The sequence below is a fragment of the Strix aluco genome, chromosome 9 (genome assembly GCF_031877795.1).
Source record: "Strix aluco isolate bStrAlu1 chromosome 9, bStrAlu1.hap1, whole genome shotgun sequence".
Lineage (NCBI taxonomy): Eukaryota > Metazoa > Chordata > Aves > Strigiformes > Strigidae > Strix > Strix aluco.
This window is the reverse complement of record NC_133939.1, coordinates 11,283,844-11,304,101: the sequence shown is the minus strand read 5'-3', so window position 1 is coordinate 11,304,101 and position 20,258 is coordinate 11,283,844. Positions and strand designations below refer to the sequence as shown.

At 46.9% G+C, this 20,258-nt stretch overlaps 1 protein-coding gene across 1 annotated transcript in view; it reads right to left on the bottom strand.

The window, feature by feature from the left end:
* Positions 1 to 2,046: 2,046 nt before the first annotated feature.
* SGPP2 (sphingosine-1-phosphate phosphatase 2) overlaps positions 2,047 to 20,258 on the bottom strand; it is a 40,878-nt gene continuing 22,666 nt past the window's right edge. The window contains exons 3-5 of the mRNA XM_074834532.1: positions 14,920 to 15,099; positions 12,295 to 12,384; positions 2,047 to 5,886 (exon numbers count right to left, since the gene is read on the bottom strand). Of these exons, the coding sequence (XP_074690633.1) occupies positions 5,341 to 5,886; positions 12,295 to 12,384; positions 14,920 to 15,099 (816 nt within the window). The 3' untranslated portion in view covers positions 2,047 to 5,340. The remainder of the gene's footprint in view (positions 5,887 to 12,294; positions 12,385 to 14,919; positions 15,100 to 20,258) is intronic.

Genomic DNA, 20,258 nt, shown 5'->3' with positions numbered 1-20,258 from the left:
CCAGGTCTCTGCACTTGCAGATCACTGTTACCATTGTGCGAGAGTACTTATGTAAAGGTAACGCTTGGGATGTTTCCATCTCCAGGCTGGTAGTGTGCTTGCTTGCAATTTAAATCATTCTTGGCTTGGCAGGTGAGTATGGAACAAGCCAAGCAAAAGCAACGGGTGCTGCCAGGAGGCTGCCATGGGGGTCACAGCCTCAGGCACACACGACACCTCTGACCATCCGGCGACCTTGAAACTGAGCCTGGTGTGAGGGCGGGCACGTGGGAGGGCAGCGGGGAGAGCGATGCACTCCCACAGGAGCAGGAGCTTGGTGGCAGCAAACGAGGGTCACACTTTACACATGTTCTAGCAAATGCACAAGGTTCCACTGCTGCTGAGCCACACTTCCACCCTGTTCAGAGATGTACCCACATTTCCTAACTTCTACTTGCAATGTGCATTGGAAGCGTTAAAACTGAAACCATTTTCTCTTCTTCCGTCCCCTAAATTAAATCACCTGAATCCAGAAAAGCAAATGCAAGCTTACTAGCAGCCTTACATAGAAACTTGGATGGATTAGGAGACTGGGGTCATGACAAAGTTACTGTTGGAAAACTAAACCAGGCCAATTCAGTGCTTGCTGGTTTGGTTTCTAATCCCTGCCAAGGGGTGCAATAACATTTGGCTGCTGCCAGAGTAGCTGATTCTGTGCCAGGGGACCAGCACACAGAGATGCCCCACGACTGGAAGAAGCCTGGATCGGCACCCTGCGCCCAGAAAGCAGTTTGCAGAGTGAGCATGTCAGGAGGAGGCAGCCTCAAGGCAGGGCAGAATAGACTAACCTAAAGGTGAGGTGCCTGCTAGATCCCTCTTGATGGCATAATGAAGGAAGTTTAGAAAAAGATTGCCTTGGCACCAGCCCTCCAGCTGAAGAAGGCCACGGGATAGAGAGCTGTAGCTCAGATGGACCAGGACATACAGGACAGTACTGAGAAGTCAACAGCCCAGGCTCCAAGGCTGATGCTCTGTGTCTGGAAATTCTCTCTTATGCCATTCACATCCAAGGCAGTGTTTTACTCTAAAGACCAAGCATGCCTACTCAAAAGGATTCAGCTGATGCCTTTGTGTTACTGGCTACAGAACATAACCAGCAAACCAGCCACAAAACCTCATTTTCTATCATCACACCAGAGTTGCAGAGGCACCCAAACTGTGGGGATGAAAAGGTGGGGAGCACTTCCAAAGACAGCAAAGGCACACATGGGTTTGCAGTGAGGACCTGGTGCTTCAGGTTCATGAAATACAGAAAGGGTGACATGTCCTACCTTGTCAGAGGACTTGCCTCTTCAAGCCTGGCCCTGCAGGACCAGCTGCAGTCCTGTGAGCATCCCACAAGCACAGCCTCAGCACAAAGCCCAGCTGAAAGCCTTTCCTGGTCCCAGCAGCCCAGGGATGCTGAAATAATCAGGGCTCACCCCAATCAGCTGTGAGCACTTGGTGGCCCATGAGCACACCATTTCCAGGCAGGATGTGATGCTGAGGGGAGGATATGGCCCTACCTGGTTTCAAATACACATCCTTGACAACAAAACCTTGATATGCTCCTCAATGAACACAAAATATTCTGCAGTTTATGGGACGTCATGCTATAATTGCATATATTAATTTGAAATCAAATTTGCCTTCCAATTAACTGTTTAGTCTATTAGAGGTAGATATTGCAGGTGGAGGAGATTCCATGTGCCCAAGCATCCTCCATCACTAATGACATGGCAACTCACAAGTTTCTGTTTGCAAAGGACGTAACAAATAGTTGTGAGTAGATCAATAATCTTTACTGTTTTTAAAAAAAGCACGATAAGCAGGATGTTGCTGCTGAGCCCAGAGGAGCCAAAGCTCACAGCTAGACTGAGCAGGGGACAAGGGGCCGTAAGCAGGCCAGCTGAGGAAAAGAGGTGGGTGGCTGCATTTAGGAAGCTTTTTAAACTGCGACTCATTCCCCTTGCATCAATCATTTACAAGTAGCAACAGAGGACGCAAAACAAACAGAGAACCACAAAATTTTGCAAAATAGGTATATTTTAAAATTTGAACCAAATACAGTTTGCATGTATTGCATGAATCACATGCAGGTGAATACTATAAAAGATAAAAATACCTGTGCACATATTTTATAAATCCAAGCATTTATATATAATTTATAAAATCTTCATAGCATACAACTGTGTAGCTGTGATGCAGAAGAGAAATTTTACATGCTGCATGAATGTCCCCATCAAACTGTGCCTTTCTTGGGACTAACTGATTCCACTCCACAGCTTAAATGCTCAGCTTGCTGTCAAGTTTTTCCTAAGTTTGGTCCCGTCAGCTGTGATGTGGCACCTCCACAGGGCTTCAGCTCTGCCATGCAGCTGTACATCATAAAGCACTCTTAACAGAAGGTATTTGAAAGGTGTTTAAGAGCCTGATGGCAGCATTTCTGTGGTGTGTGGGAGGGAGAGAGACTGAGGATGTGGCCCTATGGCTTTGGTGGCCCGAGTCCAGCATTCACCAAAGGGCACGTGTGAGTGGACATGTGCCCTGCTAAAAGACTCATCAAAGCTGCTTACGTACACATGTAAAGTCAACACAGCCTGATTTAAAACAGTTTATTCACAGCCTGGTCAAACGTAAAACTGGTTAAATTTTCTGCCTGCGTTTCTTTTGGAGACAACCAACCTGACTTTAAAATCGCACAGCTCTTTCATGGGCACACCTCCCGCTTCTCAGACAAAACTCTCAGCTACATTTTTGGAACTTAGTTATATTTATCAAGCAATCAACTGATGGCAAAGCATCTCCTTTACATTCTTTGGGTTGATTTTGCTTGCCGCCAAGAAGACAAGCGTACATGGTTAAAAAGCTGGCTTTCACTGTACATTCTGCCAGGAAAGGCACAGGGGCCATGCTCGAAGCTCCATGGTCATCATGTGTTACATTTTTCTAGTCAAGCAGACCACATTCACTGCTGTATTTCTCAACAGCTCATTGGTCCAACAGCTGATAAATATTTTTTCAAAATAAGCGGCCTGAGTTATAGCAATGATCCTCCTATGAACACTCAACTGCTGTTCTACAAGTGTATAATGGTAATGCAAGATGCATGGAAGACCAACTATAATGCTGTGCAGCATCAGAAAATGATGGCATCTTATCATCACCACACGCTGTAGTCACCAGAGTCACCACTCAGCTCCTTCCACAACGTAGTTTAAGGACACTACTTGTCACCCCTGCACAGTAGGAAGGACTTTGTCCCATCCCCTAGACAGGGAAGCTAAATTGGAATTAAACAGTTTGAACACAAGCCTCAATATTGTGGTAACAACTCCGCTCGGTTGTATATAGGCAAAGGATCTTTTAGTGGAGGCTTTCTTATAAATACCCAAGATACATTTGTTACAAATCATTTAAAATGTTTTCTGTTGGATTTTTCTTTCTTCTGTTTTACTTTTTTGTTTGGGTTTTTTTTTTTTTTGAGGGATTGCAGTGGGTAAAACCATACACATAGAAATAGCCAGGTCTGGCAGTGTCGTCAGAAGACACTATGACAAGTACAATAATTATCAGATTTCTTTAGGAAAATGCTCAGGTACACCCAAGTGTGGCCATCTCTGATCTCTGCCAATACTGCTTGTTGAAGAAACCTGCTGTCTTGCCCAGCAGGACGTTCCCACCAAAGCCTGACAGCAGAAAGGTGCCAGCGCTTGAAGAGCATCCACCTCCCTCCATCTCCACATAACCTTCCCATCTTCAGCCACTCCTCCTTTGCCCCCAGTCCCCAGGCGTTAGCTCTGCATGCCCCAGGGACAGAGCTTTGCTCTTGGCTGGTTGCCTCTTCCCCCACCCCTGCAGCCACTCACTCCCCCATGCCCCAAACACAAGCCCTTCCTTGGCTTGCTCTCCTGCTTCAGCAGGAGCAACCCCACAGCCAGGCAGGTGGTTTCACAGTCTGCAGAGCCATGGGGTCAGTGTCCCACATGGACAGCCATGCTTCTTGGCACTCCCAACCCCATGGCAAACTGGTGGCTGCTGCTGCTCTAGCAGGGATTTTGGCTTTGTGCTCTGTGCTTGTCATCTTTAGTCGTCTGGGGCAGGGGTCTCTAGTTATAGGATACAGTGGGGTCAGTGACTTCTAAGCCAAAGTTATTTGCGTACAACAATTCCCGTGACTCCTCCAAATTGGGTATTTTAGGCCAGTTGTATTGGGCATGGCAAGGTTTTGGTAGCGGGGGGCTACAGGGGCAGCTTCTGTGAGAAGCTGCTGGAAGCTTCCCCCATGTCCCACAGAGCCAATGCCAGCCGGCTCCAGGACGGACCCGCCGCTGGCCCAGGCTGAGCCCATCAGCCACCATGGTAGTGCCTCTGGGATAATGTATTTGAGAGAAAAAAAACAACTGAGCAATTGCAGCCAGGAGAGAGGGGTCAGAATATGTGAGAAACAACTCTGCAGACCCCAAGGTCAGTGCAGCAGGAGGGGCAGGAGGTGCTCCAGGCGCCGGAGCAGAGATTCCCCCGCAGCCCGTGGTGCAGCCCATGGTGAGGCAGCTGTGCCCTGCACCCAGGGAGGTCCACGGGGGAGCAGAGACCCACCTGCAGCCCAGGGGGGACCCAAATCAGAGCAGGTGGGTGCCCGAAGGAGGCTGTGACCCTGTGGGAAGCCCACGTGGAGCAGGCTCCTGGCAGGACCTGTGGCCCTGTGGAGAGAGGAGCCCACGCTGGATCAGGTTTGCTGGCAGGACTGGTGACCCCGGGGGGGACCCACGCTGGAGCAGTTCGTGAAGAACTGCAGCCCGTGGGAAAGATTCACATCAGAGGAAGCTTGTGGGGACTGTCTCCACACCAGAGACAACGTGTGATGAACTGCCTGCAACCCCGCTTCCCTGTCCCCCTGCAGTGCTGGTGGGGAGGAGGTAGAGAAAATTGGGAGTAAAGTTAAGCCTGGGAAGAAGGGAGGGGTGGGGTGAAGGTGTTGTAAGATTTGGTTTTATTTCTCATTATCCTACTCTGATTTGATTGGTAATAAATTAATTTCCCCAAGTCGAGTCTGTTTTGCCCATGATGGTAATTGGTGAGTGATCTCTCCCTGTCCTTACCTCGACCCATAAGCCTTTCGTTATATTTTCTCACCCTGTCAGGTTGAGGAGGGGAGTGATAGAGCGGCTCTGTGGGCACCTGGCATCCAGCCAGGGTCGACCCACCACACCAGTGCAGAAAGGCACAAAACACTTTTTGGTCAAGTTACCAGCCTTGATCGACTTATCGCGTCTCTGAAATGGTGGTGCCGTACGTTACTTCGTAAGGAAGGCGCTATGCTCACATCAATCCTAACAGCTTGTGCAGCAGTGGCACAATCACGGTAGCACTGAAGCCAACTGAGGAGTACGTTATAAATTTATACGGCACTTCAACTTCCAGTCGTCTCCGGGCTTCCAGGTCGCCAATGGGAAACTTGTACCGGTAACGCAGCATGCCAAGGACCACACTCTTCATGAGCTGGCGCGTCAGTAGAACAACAAAGATCCCTACAAAGAACCTGGCTAGCACAACCACCACGATTTTACTGGTGATCAGAGGAAATCCAAGCTGAAAATTTTCACCGGTGTAGGCTGGTGCAACATACTGGTTATTTAACCAAAATCCCACAGTTGCTCCAGCTCCTGCTCCTAAGATAGTAGTGGTGTCTCCCCTCGTAGGGCTGTAATAGTCTAGTTTGGGGTAGTTGTAACATAAGACGAGAGGCACAACTATGGAAAGCAGTGGACAGAAGGGACTAGTTAACAGCGAGTGATCTATCATGTCCCACGCAGGATACAAGAGCACAAGCAGCACAGCCGAAATCAGCGCTCCGCCGATCACATCCTGCAAAAAGATCATGTTTAAAAGCTTTGTGAGACCTACAAGGTAAAACAGATATTCTCAGGTGATGAAAAAAGACCAGTATCTGCATTCGTGGGTGCACAGCAGCTGAGGAACACCCTGAATTCACAGTGATGACACTGTCCACACACAGTGACAACCCAAAGCCTGTGCTAAACAAAACATGACAGTCCAAAAACCCAACCGTAACCTTGTCAATGTGAATGTATCTATTGACCCATATTTTTCCCCTGAACAAATGAGATTCTTCCCCTCACTTGCTTTCATGTTTTAAGGGCACTCTCCACCTATGACCTCAATGGAAAAGGCACATGCATATAACTTCATCTCAGGAATGATATCAGGATAAGCTGCCTTCACACAAACCCTTCCCCTCCCATAATCCTACAAGTAACTTCATCATATCAGTGGGATTATGGCTTGCTTGCTTTGCATAAATGGAAAGATGCTGTCTTTTGTCAGAGACAAGTTCCCAATCCAGGAAAGAGCTGCAGGACGTGGTGCGCGTGCCATGATTTCTGCCAAACGCAGTGAGAGGTAGGCACGGCCGAGTGGGAGTACATCAAGAAGAGATTTGTTGCCCAAGCCTCTGAAATCCAGCTTGCAGTAAAGTGCCTGAGGCAAAAGCATAGTTAAAACCTAATTTATTAACAGAGGCAAATAAGGTATTTTGAGAACTTGATTGTTGTCAACCGCAAGGCTGGGAAAGGAGACAAGAGGTAACCCCCAACAAAAGCTGTCTGTGTGAGAGCAGCCACATAAAAAGCAATATAACAAGTTTCCCTGTGCTGCTCTCCCAGCGTCACTCAGGAGGCATCAGTTTGTACTCGGACCATGAAATGCACTTCAAAAACTAATCACAGGCAGAAATGTCCTCTTCTCAAGATTGTATCTTTTTCACTGAGTCATGACAGTTGACCACTACCATGCTTGGTCACAGTCCAAAATGAATTATTTATGAGAACTTCACTTATAGTTAGGCAGGAATGAGGGGACTTTTTCACAACAGAAACATTTAATGGCTTTCTGGTAAATACATTACTCCAGTATGGCTGAACTTCAGCTGTTTACAACTTCCAGGCAATAGATTCACAGCACATTTAGTTTTAAACAACTCCCAGAGTAACTTTGCACATTCCTAATACAAATTTCCACTTACATTTATTCCCTCATCCATGACATGAGGGTAGCCGTGGAAATACAAAGTTGTTCACAGATGTCTAATATGTAAAATAGCATTAGGTGTCAATATTTCACAATAATCCATCTTTTGATGCCAATTTTTAGGTGATAACTTTACACACAAAGGCATGGTTTGGCCTAACACCAAGTAACTGCATCAACACGAAAGAGCTGGGAGTTGCTCCCAGCACGGATGCTCAGAAATCTCATGACCACTGTGAACCTCCATTTCCCACCCCTCTATTTGTCCACCTCATATTAGAAGAAAAAGTCCTGACATCTCAATACCCCTTCCACATGTGATTAAGGAGTGAATCTCAAAAGCTGTTCACATGGTTTTCTTTTCCAACTAAGGACATTTAACCAAACATTAACATTCCCCTAACAAAGGCTTTGCTCAGATTTACCCAGCTGACTCCAGCAGTTCCTGGCTGGGGCACAGACAGCCTCTATTTACAGACCTGATTAAAGTTTTCTGAATTTTATTATACTCCTGTTCAGCCCCAGTACAGTAACACAGCTCCTGTAGTTTTCAACCAGGACCCAGACAACCACCTCTGTTCCTGACCAGTGGCCTTCAAAGTGGGTGTGCAAGACAACACATTGGGCTGTGGGAAGAAAATACTTTTTGAACCACTAGTAAGTAAAATAAAACATATATATATATATTTAAAGTAGTGCTTATTTCATTCTTATCTCATTCTTTTTTAATTTGTATTTTTGTGTGTGTTTTATAATGTACGTATCAGTACAGTAGTACATGTACATCATCCATAAGTAAATATACATATATTGGGGGGGTGTGCTCAAAATTTTTTTACTGATCAAAAATGTTTGGAGACCAGTGGTTTATGCTGTTTTTCTCCTTATCCACCAATATATGGGCTTCTCATTTTGGAGGCTCCTTACTAGAAGCTGCTGGAGAGTGTGGGACATCCCCAGCCACAGCTGCCAGTAGTGACTCCCTTTGCTCCTTGTACACCTGGGCAGAGGTTTGATTTTCTGAACACCCAAAGGAGGTGGATGAGCTCAAGACCAACACTTTATGAAAACATTTAGCAGTGCAGAATTAATGATTTTCCTCCCTCATCTGTAAAACTAAGGAGAAGATGGGAAGAGGAGGGATGGCTCTGATTTCTGTGAGAAAAACTGCTTTTCTGGACTCTCCCTACTGTGCACCCAGGAGCAGGACCTTAGCTTTTCCCTGCTGTTAGCACTCCCAGGAAGCACATTCTTGCCTGTCTGCCTGTGTAAACAGATTAGGCTCTTGCCAAACCCACAATTATAAAGGAATTTTTAAATGAGGGCAGGCACGCATTTTGCTCAAGGTGCAGCACTACCAGCAAAGCTTAAAACCTCCCATTTCCCTGCTTGGATGCTCCAGCTCCCTCAGCACAGACAAGTCCCCCACAAGCTCCATCCCTCCCAAAAATCCCTCCTGCTGCCACGCAGCTCAGCCCTGTTCCCCCACAGCACCCCTCCACCTCCTCCACAGAAACGAGCAGCCACCCGGGTTTGACACAAGGGAGGCCTCGTTCCTATCGATTTTAACTAGAGAGCTGTCATTTTGCTTTGCTACCTAAAGAACAGGCCAGTATCGCGTTTCTAACGCTGCAAGTCATTCAGGTTATTTTCCTGTGCTACAGGTACATAAAGAAAAACAACAGAGGTAAACATCCAGTTGCATGCAATGCCTGGGATGCAGGACTGGGGTGCTTCAAAACGCTGTCTGCTGGGCTGGTTTTTTTGTTTCTCAAGGTCCTAGAGCACGATTTGTTTTAGGATTGCCAAAGCAAGACCCTTCTATGCTCTTCCCATTGAAACTACAGCTGGAATTGCAAATACTCACAAAATGCCCCTAGAATATCGAACCAGCACCCTGAACACGGTGGCACTCAAGCATCTTCCCTGATAGATACTGACAATCAAAGCAAAAATAACACTTCTATTCTGCCTTGTATATGGTCACTTACTGCCTGAACTCCCTTCACGCTTTCATTTAATGTGAGATGCTAGTCGCTCTCCTGAACAGAAATATCTTACTTGCTTTCCGCTCCCAAAGGTTACTCTGTTTCATCCCACGAGGACTGTTCTGCCACAGTGTGTAAAGCGATGCCGATACGTTGTTTATCAACTTTAAAATATTTAAGATAATTTCAGGATTAATGGTGGTGTTAAAAAACCTGAGGTACAGCACAGCAAAGGAGCAGGGTGGGGACTACAGAGTACCCTCTCCTGAGGGTGCTGTAATCAGCAATAAATGCATCAACACTGAATCAGTATATCTCAGGGCAAAGAAACAATTTACTTTGTTTACAGAAAAAACTTCCAGGTTTCTTTTTGGTCATAAAAAGTGAGATTTTGACTTGTCCCTGTATCTTACACCCCACGCTGGTTGGCACAGGGCATCACTGCTTTTAACCCAGGGCAGCACAGATGGGAAACTGCAGTACCAGTAAGATTGTCACATCATCGGCTGTGGCTCTGGTGTGACTGGAGAGCCAGCTCTGCCGCCACAGCGAATGCCAAACCCACCACCTTGGTGCATTAAGAAATTCCTACTGCTGGCCCTGAAGGGTTAAAAGAAGACTAAAAGCCTCCCCTCCTCCCCCTGCTTTGGGGGCTGCCCTCGGCTGATGAAGTTCTTCCTGATATGATCTGCCATGATCTTGCTCGCATCTTTCTAGAATACTGTGCACGCACACGAACACCATCTCTCATCGTTTCAAACATGAGATGACTCAGACATGCTCCAGCAGCGGTGAAACAGGAAAACTTGTTCACCTCGCTAAGGCAGGTATCAAAAATTGGGCCAAGGTTTTAAGATGGAAGGTGAAGGGATATTTTCTAAAATACAGTTCTCTGGGGGAAAAGCAAACAACAAAAAAGATCCAGTACTATTGTCTCCAATTGCTTTTCGTTCCTTAAAAATAAACTCTAAAAAGTTACAGATTCACTGCTTCAAAATGTGTCCAAATTTTTGCTTTGCCCTTTTCAGGTAACTCCAGATCCTCAGACTCCATCATTTAAGATTTAAAAGGAAAGACCCTGCCTTTCCCATGCTTCTCTACACACATGGGATATTCCCATGCTGAGGTGGTGAAAGTGGGTTGGTGTAATTAAATTATCTCTCAGCAGTGCAAGTGCATTGCTTCCACTCCATTCTCTGGCTGGGTGATGCTCTCCTGGTAACAGCCCAGGCAACGGGTGTTTATTCCCTTTTCCCTAGGCAGAGTATTCATTCTGATATGGCTACAATGATGTGGACAGCTCTCATATCAGCTTATTGCCTCTCCAGAAGGTCTTTAATGGCAACATCTCTTCTACTGACATGACTGCTTTTTGAGGCTACTCCTGATCAAAAGCAATGCCAGCAATGCTGAAGTACAGACTGATTTGTGGAGCTGAGACTACAAAAGACAAGCCCCCACACTGGACCTCCAGCTATGGCTGTAGCAAAGCACAGTGCAACCTTCTTGCCACTCCTTCTCTGGCTCCTCAAATGGGAGAAATTCAGTTACACTAAGTTGGTGGGTATATGTTAACCATTCATTTGCTTTACTAAAATATTATGATCACTTAATACATAATTATATCCTGTCAGTATTCATCTCCTACTAAAACCTCAGGAAAAAATCCATTAGACAGAGGCTGTTTTGGCTGGTGGCTTGGCTGAGCGGCTGCTGCACCTTGGCCCCTGGCACCTTGGGCAGCTCAGGGTGGGAGCCATCCCTCTAAGTGTGGAAAACAGCTCTGAACCGAGAGAACCTGTCACTGCAGGTGGGATGTCAGAACTTGTCATTGCAGGTGGGATGCTGCCACAGAGAGAAGGGTTGCAGCTGGGCAGCTGTGATCATCAGGCATTTCCCTAGCTCTGGCCCCACCGTGGCACACACACGATGAAGGCTCCAGTGAAGTACATCTGCCCTTTTGAAAGGCAGCATTTCTCACACTTCAACTAAGAAGCTTTTTTTTAATTTTAAAGCACATCTTATCATGTCAAAGGCACAAAGGACTTTTTCTTCTTTACCCTAAAATCCATCTAAATTTAGAGGAGTCTTTCATTACGATGGACCAGCATGGGAAGTATGCAAAGAATTTTTACAGACCGACTTAAGGTCACTAGCCAAGAAAGGGTGTCTCCAGCTTCAATTTAAGATATCATTTTGATCCACTAGGCCTGGAAGGGAAGGTCAAGCTATATTTTATAGATAACCTTAATCTCATAAGGGCTCCCTTTCTTACAGTCATCAAGTCTCCTTATTACAAACATAATTATTATTCAGTAAAAAAATGCAATTATTTATACATATGCAACCAACCAACAATCCATATCAAACTCCTGCAGGGAAGTAGCCAGGAGTTTTTATCCATAGTTGGGAAGCTAGACCACCCCTCTGACCACTATATGTAACAGATCAATAATGTTCCCTCTCATCAGGAAGGAACCAGCCCCTGTGTAATCAAAGTTACACTGCAATCTATTCTTAAAGCAGGACTGACATCTCTAAACAACTATGCCCAACACGTCTGTCATATAAAGTCACAGATATTTTATGATTATTTTCAGATGAAGTATTTGTGCATCTCAGCTCTTTAAGAATGAATTTCCTTTCAGCTGAAAACAAGAAGTTTGTCATAATATTTTTTTAAGTGCTATGTCCCTGTATGGTAACACAAGACATGCTGTCCCCCAGACCCCCAAAGGCAGCTCACTTGTCATGTTTTACCCTCTCCTCCTCTCTCCGATGGTCACCAGTGTGACTCACTGACCTGCTATTCCTTCCCTGACACTCCCAGGCTAAACCAGCCCGGAATATTTCTCGCTGACAACAATGATACTATTGCACAAAAAAGGCTTAGCGTCAGTTGCCCAAGTGCATTCCTCGCAATTAAAATTTCAAAATAGAGAACTACAAGTCAGAAGCCACACCAACCTCACCCGGCTCCTCAACCCACACGCACCACTGCTTCCCTAATGGTATAAATAATTCCCCTGCAGACTCAAATAGCAATAGCCTGAGGGTTTTCTCACACCTGCCTTTGAATGTACAGCCTGAAATTTAGTGGTGTGACTCCTATATTCCTGCAGTGGCATGGCCAAGGCAGGATGTACATCGCTTGAAGAGTGGGAGATGGGAATCGCTGTAGGTAAGCAGAGCTGGAGGCAGGACCAGCACGGGACAGGGTGGCGCAGGGCATCCTTACCAGGACTGTGTGCATCCCCGTGTAGAGCCTGCTGAGACACACCAGCGTCGAAAACACAAACGCTGCTACCAGGCCTAGTTCGAACGGATACTGTGAAAAGGGGGGGAAAAAAAATACACCCATTACACCATTATCCACTTTAACATCAGTATATATCAGAAATAAAACACCCAAGCAGCCAGATGGACATCAGAATCTTGCGTTGGGAAGTGGCTCCTGAGCTGTACTTCCCCAAAGAGATTCATGTGACCCGAGATTAGACCTCAAATCAGCCAGCATGCAATCCTGCTGGAATGTCGTTTTTTTATCTGTGGTGCCCACTTTTGCAAAGGTCTAGTCTTAGTGTGGGGAAGCCCCGGAAATAGGTGGCATTTGCAGAATTTTTCCCCGCTGTATCTACCTGCAAAATCCATGCTAGTGCTAAAGACATTAGGAAAAAAAGACACAGAATGTTGTACAAGCAATGCCCGAAGTTGAACTGCAGCCTCAGGTCGCCTGATGGGAACATGATAGCCACGGAGCCTGACCAGGACATGATCAATAGTCCTCAAGCAGTGGGAGGAGAAAATCAATGTCTGGGCTGAAACCACAATCCAGCTATTAGAGCAGCCACGACCGCTCTTCCCTGTGACACTTAAGGTTTAATCGTCTTCTTATGAAGCTGGTTTTGCTTAATTCCCTCTCTGAGTTGCTTACAAACATGGAAAGAAGTGTTGAAATAAATCAACATTTAAAAAGATAAAAAAAAACCCCAATCCATTTGGTAAAGAATAAGCTTAACATATTAGCCCTTAATCCACTCATTCAAATACTGAAACTGAGTGGGCTTGTGGGCTTCTTTCAGTCCATAAAGGAGATTTTTCTGAAAAAAAAATAAACCAACCCGAAATATAAATAAGTTAAATTAATTAGCCTGATTTGACACAAAGTCTCTGTCTACTGCTGAAAGGCTGATGACTGACCAGGGTGGCCACAGGTCAGTGCAAAAATGCTTCTGTGGAAATTTTAAGCATAACAACTTGCTCCTGACCCTTTCCCCTGGCATACTCTAGCCCCCGGAATAGAGAGCTCAGACCCAGCTGCAGATGTCACTCCCAGTTCATAAAACACTATTTTTTCCTCACTTCTCTAAGCCTTCAGAGGATTTATGCCCACTTTATTCCCCCCTCAGCAGGCAGCCTGGGAGCTAGTCCAGATTGGTAATTGATGACTAGGGCAGCTTGAGAAGATAGCAGCATAATGTACTGGTAGATAGTTCCTTCTTAATAGAGGCAATTAAATCATTTAATTATTTTACAGCAGCTTTATTCTTTCATGGCAGTTTCCAAGAAGTACAAGACAGCCCGTGAAGAGCTGCATGTCCCACTGGTAGTTTATTGATTGAGGAGGAGGAGAAAGTGCTGCTGACCAGGTCTTTTTGGCAGCTCTGACACACGGGATGGATCTGGCCTTCCAGGGCTGACAAATATCCCACCTCTCGGCTCCTCCTCCCTGTCCCCATCCCACTGCCAAGCTGCTCCAACCACTTACCATGCAATTACCAGGGAGCAGAAGGCTGGCAGTGCAGCTTTGGGCACCACTGACCTGCTCACTCATCCCTGCACTGCAGGCAGGAGCAAAGCCTACTGCTTCACATCTGGGACTGGGTGAGTCTGGAAGTTAAATTAATTCCGTGATCTCTGTTTCTATGAGTTACAGCCCCACGACACAGCACCTTTCATCAAATGGGTGGCCACCTTCTGTCCCTGCACACGTGCTGGCATGGTGGGAAGGACACCCAGGGACACTGCGACAGCAAGACCCCCCCCCAGCCATATTCTCAGTTATGTAGGTTTATTTCTGAAATATACTTGAGAGGGCTGAGAAACACACTTAAATACGATACAGCAAGGAAGTTGTTATTGCTAGAGTATGGGAAACACGTTTAGATTCATAAAATGAAATTAAAATAATCATCCTGGAGAAAGGAGTTTCTGCGAAATAAGCCTTTAGAAAGATAAAAGGTAGAAGGTTTGGGAAAAATAATGATGAGATCTCCCCAAGCAGCCTACAGTCCAGTGCAGTGAAACTGCTGTTACTTCTCTGACAAACAGGCTCTCAAATCATGTGGTATGCTATTAGTCTATCACAGGTAAGAGCCAGCATATTTCCAAGGATGCTTTTCCTGCATCATACAAAAAACAGGTGACACAGAGCTGGTTTCCCTGGGAGCTGGTGTTTCCCAACGTGCAGCATTGGCTTGGTGGGCACGGGGTGAGCACAAAATGCTGATGCCAAGCATCTTCCATGGCAGTGCCGCAGCTCCCTCCGCGGTCACCCCGCATGCAAAAACACAGTGAACCCACTAAACCACGGCAGGGCAGCACAGTTCGCCCATGGCTCTGTGCAGGGTTCATGCTAAGGAAAGGAGATTTCCGCTAAGTTTCTTCTTGTGTCTATTATCAGCCAGCTACAGGTAACAACAGGGAAAAATACATGTCTGTGAAAATAAATACAGAACTTCTCTGGAAGTGGCAAAAGCTTTGGATTTGTTAGTTTTCTGTAGCTTGCTGGAAGCAGACACATGTTTTTTTTTTTCTTTTTCTTTTTTTTCTTTTTTTTTTCTTTTCTTTTTGTACCCCCTACCTTGTACTGGTTCACAGTTGCAATGAGAAAGGAGAAGGAGATGGCGGTAGCTGCCATGGCGTGGGTGGAAGGCATCCCATACTCTGCATCCGTCCTCATTTCCAGCTTGACGACAGGTGGCGAGAGGGGCCGAGGCCACTTCAGGATGTCCTTGGAGACCTGGCCTATGTACATCACTATCTGGGGAGAGGAAAGGCCACAGGGCTGGCAGTCAGCATGGGCAATTCCCCACTCAGCCCACCCAAGAACCACCTCTATTTCTGCACTTTTTTCTGAAAAATCCACGCCCCGAGCACAGAATTTATCTCCTGAATTATTAAAGGGGTTTCCATTATCCCAGTCAGTGAAGGAAGCAGCGGTTTTACTGCCCCATGTTGTAACCCGATCAGAAGTGGGACCAAAACAGGGGTTCACTGACAAGATGCATCAATCCGGGATGACATGAGACGGACAGCTGGCTCCCACCCCATGCTAGAGAAGTTTAAGTTTCCTCCCTGTCCCTTACACCCCCCCTCCTGCAAAGCAAACAGCTGTAAGAGAAATTTTTCTGCCATCACCTTCAAATCACCACCTCGCCCAGCCATGTCCCTCCCAGCTCCACACAGCAGCTCTCCGGGGGCAGCACCAGCTCTCCTGTCCCCAGCAGCTCCCACTTTACCCACTGCACAGGGTGCTGCAGGAACCCCGCGGGGATGCATCACCAGTGTGGTTATTAAATAGCAACCTTGGCATCCTCGGGGAGGCAGCAGAGAGAAAACTGGACGAGCAACATAAAGTACCAGTTCTCCAGCCTAACTCCCCAGCAGCAAAGGCCTTCTGTGCACCGCTTGGGACACCAATAAGCAAGGGCTTCATTAGCTGCTGAGCTCTACAACACTGTGATTTGGGGGGAAATGCTGCATTCTCAGGTCACTGCAAGCAGTAGCAATGGGAAGCAGAGGCAAAGCTGGCCAGCATCCCTGAGAGGTGCAGCCCATCCAGCAGCATCCAGGGCACCCACCATGCTGACATCCTCTGCTCCTCAGCACCCTCTTCCCAAAGGCAATGGGCTCTCAGCATCCACAGCGAGAAGGACAAGAACAAAAGTCTGCAGGCTGTCCCTGGAGGGTGTATTTGCTTTCTATTGCCACCCTCTTCACTTTGGGTAGTGCAGCCAGACACATGCAAAGCAAGCTCTACAAAACAAAGCAAACCTTTTTTTTTTTTTTTAATATAAAAATCAGGTTAACTGACGTCTGCCATGAAAGCGCAGTTGCTGTGCGAGACGGCTCGCTGTTCTGCTTCTCACGCTTCCACTAGCAAATGAGGGGTCTTAAAATAACATCCTTCCCATGCTGGTGTTAGCCATATGCCAGAACAGCAACACGATCATCCGCTGCCGCATTTGTCACCAGCCACATTACACCACTCTCTCTCCCACCAGCCATTTAAAAGATGGCTTCACATTAAAAGAAAGACATCAGGATTTAGGATTCACAAATCAGGCCCAGGAAAAGCCAAAACATCATGTTCCTTCATCCCCCTCTACAGCAAAGTACATGCTGGGGGGAGTGCTAGGCTTACAGCCAGCACCAGAGGCTGGAAAAGTGACTGCTGGTGCCTTTGCATCCTTTATCCCTCATCAGATGAATCACATTACCACCTTATCATCAGCACCACCTGTGGCACGCCTGGCTGCTCCTACTTCACGCTGATACATGGGGCAGAGGGCAGTCAGCAAATACTCTGCCCTGGACTGCTCACAGTAAACAAAGGCTCAAGGAACAAGTGTCTTAAGGAAACCGCTGTATGGGTTTATTTGGTTAAGGCCACCAGTTTCCAAATGGATGCAGGCACATCTCTGGAAGTTAATTAAATTCCAGGATTGAAAGCAAAATTACTCTCTCTGGCAGAATATAAAACATTGAGGCTGCCATTTGTGATACCATCTGAGAGGCAAGGTAGGATGAGCCAGTTTATCAGCAGTCCTCCATAATAACGACTTCCACTTGTAGAAGTATTATTAGCACTAGTACGTAAGAGTATTACAGAAAGGGAAATGAGTCATCTTTGAAATGAAGGCTATGCTAGGAGTCCTCTGATAGCGAAAAACAGGCTGAATGCTGGAGGTGGTATGGGTAAGCAAAAACACCAAGCAACCTCACAATGCCTTTCTTTCTGGCATTCCAGATTAAATTCTGACCCTTCTATTTTTTCAAAACACATGCTGTATAGACATGTATGGTAATGAGAGATGAGACAACCTCCATAAAACATGAAGAGGATATGAATAAATTCAGACTAAGCACTGATCTCTTGAAGCACCAGACCTTTGCCTTTAGCTTATCTGTGTTCTGTGCACACGGTTTTGCACGCTGTGTCCTGGATTATTTGGCAGAAGCAGCAGTTGTGGGTGCGGTAAAACATCCCCCATCAGCTGAACTGGCAGGCTTCCCCGAGAAGGTGAAAGATGACAAGTGCACCATTACTAAAACCCTCCCAGCAAAGGTGTTGCTCTGGTTCGCCTGCCTCCCCACATGCCGCTCACAAGGGGCTGGAGGAGCACAGGACTGCCCAGGCTCTGCGCTGACTCTTCAGCTCACAACCCAGCAGAGAACAGCCCAGAGCTCCTGTCGGACCTGCCTGTGGTGGGCAGAGGGGTGAACTCCCAGGGAGCTGGCCCCGCAGCATGGAGCAGGGGAGGCAGAGCAGCACCTGGGACCTGCATATCTGTGTGCAACCCAGAGCATCAGTCCTGGCAGGGACCACCACACAGCTGGCGACTGAGGGCTATACCCCTGGTGAGTGTACCAGGCACAAACATCCAGAGCTCAGCCACAAATAGTAAAAAAAAAAAAAAAAAAAAAAACCAACAAACAAGTAGGAGGCCACCTCAGATGCGGTCATTACGTGACAAGTGTTTTGCAGAAACACACAGCATTATATTTCACTGCAGGATATATTTGAATTGCACTCTACTGCAGCTCTCATCTTCTGAGGATGGTAGGTATCTGCCTTAGTTAAGTGGCATATTGTCTCTTAAGGCACATTTCACTATTTCCTGACCTTGGTGGAAAATCCTCTGTCATCTTGGATTTACTGTCTTAACAGCTCTGGGAAAGAAAGCAAGCAGCCTGAAAGATCTGGCCTGTTATCAGCTTTTTTCAACCTAGCAGATGAGAAAACCCCTGTAACAAACATTGTGAACCATAATCACTGAAGCACTGGAAAGGAGGAGAAGGGAGATGGAGAGCTGAGCATGAGGGACAGGCTAAAGATCAACATAGAACTAAGCCCCACCTACACTTGACTTGAATTACCTACTTGTACAATGCCAAAAATCTTTGATGACCCTGTAATAAATTTACCATGGGCAGAAATTACCCCAAATCCAGACCAGCAAGTAACTCAGGATTACTTAAGCCCACAGGACTGGGTAATTTTGCTGTGATTTCCAGCCTACCCTAGGTAAGCCAAACAGCACATTCGCAATGGCTTTGGACAGACAAACAGGGGCGGGTAGGTTAAGGCTTGACCCAGGAGCATGTCGCCTTGAAGAAGCTGATTGGCAGCAAGTTTATGAGTTTCAACATCTAAAGCAGGGTGACCCCTCAAGCCTGCAGTGCTGTGCTTCACCCAGCTCCCCTTTCTTCACAACAGCTGGGAAGATTTAGGGAGGAAGGAGGGGCCTGGCTCAAACCATGCTTACCTAAGATTTAAATAAAACCCATTCCAAAAGTCTTTACACGCCCGTGTACATTTCCACCCAAGGGGTCTCTCCAGGCCCAAAGCTGAATGTTGAAGAGGGAACAACAGGCCCTTGAACACTGAGCGAGCAGACACCATTTGCTGTCTCATAGGCATGGCAAAGAAGAGAAACCTTGAAGCAAATAATTTCTTCACACTTTATTGTTCTGTTTGTTTCTCCCTTACATTGCTGACATTTTTACCTACCTAGAGTGCTATGTCACAGCTCTTGATGCTATTCTGTGTTTATTTCTAGCACAGGCTCTCTGCCACTCTGTTCGAGTGACGCAGATCAACCGAATTTTCTGGTGGAAAATCGTTTGCAGACATCTTCAGCATAAATAATTTTAATTTGCACATTAATAACTACCTCTGGGGAAATTGTCTGAACCTGGAGACTTTTCCATTACTGAAGCAGCAAAGTCAAAGCCGTGATGGATTGTGTAGGACACAATTAGCTGGAGAAGATAACCACACAGAAATGCACGTGAATTTAGATGAGATTTCACAAAACCTGATGGGATGGGCATGGCTAATTCCCTTTACTCTGAAAGCTGACAGCAGCAGCTCTAACTGCCCTGTACCTCAGACTGTTCAAACTTTCTAAAATGAAACTTAACTGTTTCACACCTGAGTTACAAAGACATGTTGGCGAACAAGGGGGGGCTGCTCGAGCTGGCAGGGAGGGAGGGGAGCTGGAGTTCAAGGATGGGAAAGGAGAAAACACCACAGGTCAGCACCGCAGCCTTCCTGGGTCATTGGACATCCACAAGCAGGGCCCAAACCTGGGCAGAAACAAAGCTCTTGGGCATCAGACAGGTCCATACAAGGAACCCCTGTCCCAGGTCCCCCACCACGCTTTCCCACAGGAGCACCCTCTTAGAGCAGCTAGGGGACTCTGCTCTACCTCTGTATTTGCAAGTCCTACAAGCTACGGTTGTGACAAATGCCACAATGTGAGTCCTTACTAAATAAATGATGGCAAAAGCAAGGTGGACCATGGCATGGGAGCAGAGGTGTGGTGGAGGGGTCACTGGCAACAACCATGTACATGCATAATGCAGGGAAGCGCCACTTTCCCTTCTGTATTGAGGTGCACACAGGCACCCACACAAGGAAAAGTTGCTCATATACCGCTGCCATGGCAGGGACCCTCAGGACGTTATGTCAGCTCCCTAATATTTGCAGTGTCATTTGACAGTGACATGGCAGCACCAGCTGGAGATGTGGAAAATAAAACGCATCCTCCAGTCCCGCCATCCAAAGCCACACGGGCACAGCCCATGGCTGCAGGGCTGTCCCCCATCACTCCTCCCTGCCCCCAGAGCTCCCAGCTGCGGGCTGCACAGCTCCCACATCCCCTGCCGCTGCTCTGCCTCGGTGAAACACAAACCGGGCACTTCATTCATGTGGCTGAATCAGTGAGCTGCATTCATAGGCAGAGGAGAGCCCAGGGCTAGCTAGGCAAGGCATGCTTTTCCTCCCAAGGGCTCCTGCTCTGCACTGCAAGGGAATGTATCACCTGCATCTCATTCTGCTCTGCAGTGAAGCAGTAAGCAGTCTGGCTTACTGAGCCATGCTTGAAATCTAGGGTAAGGCTACCCTGATGTGCT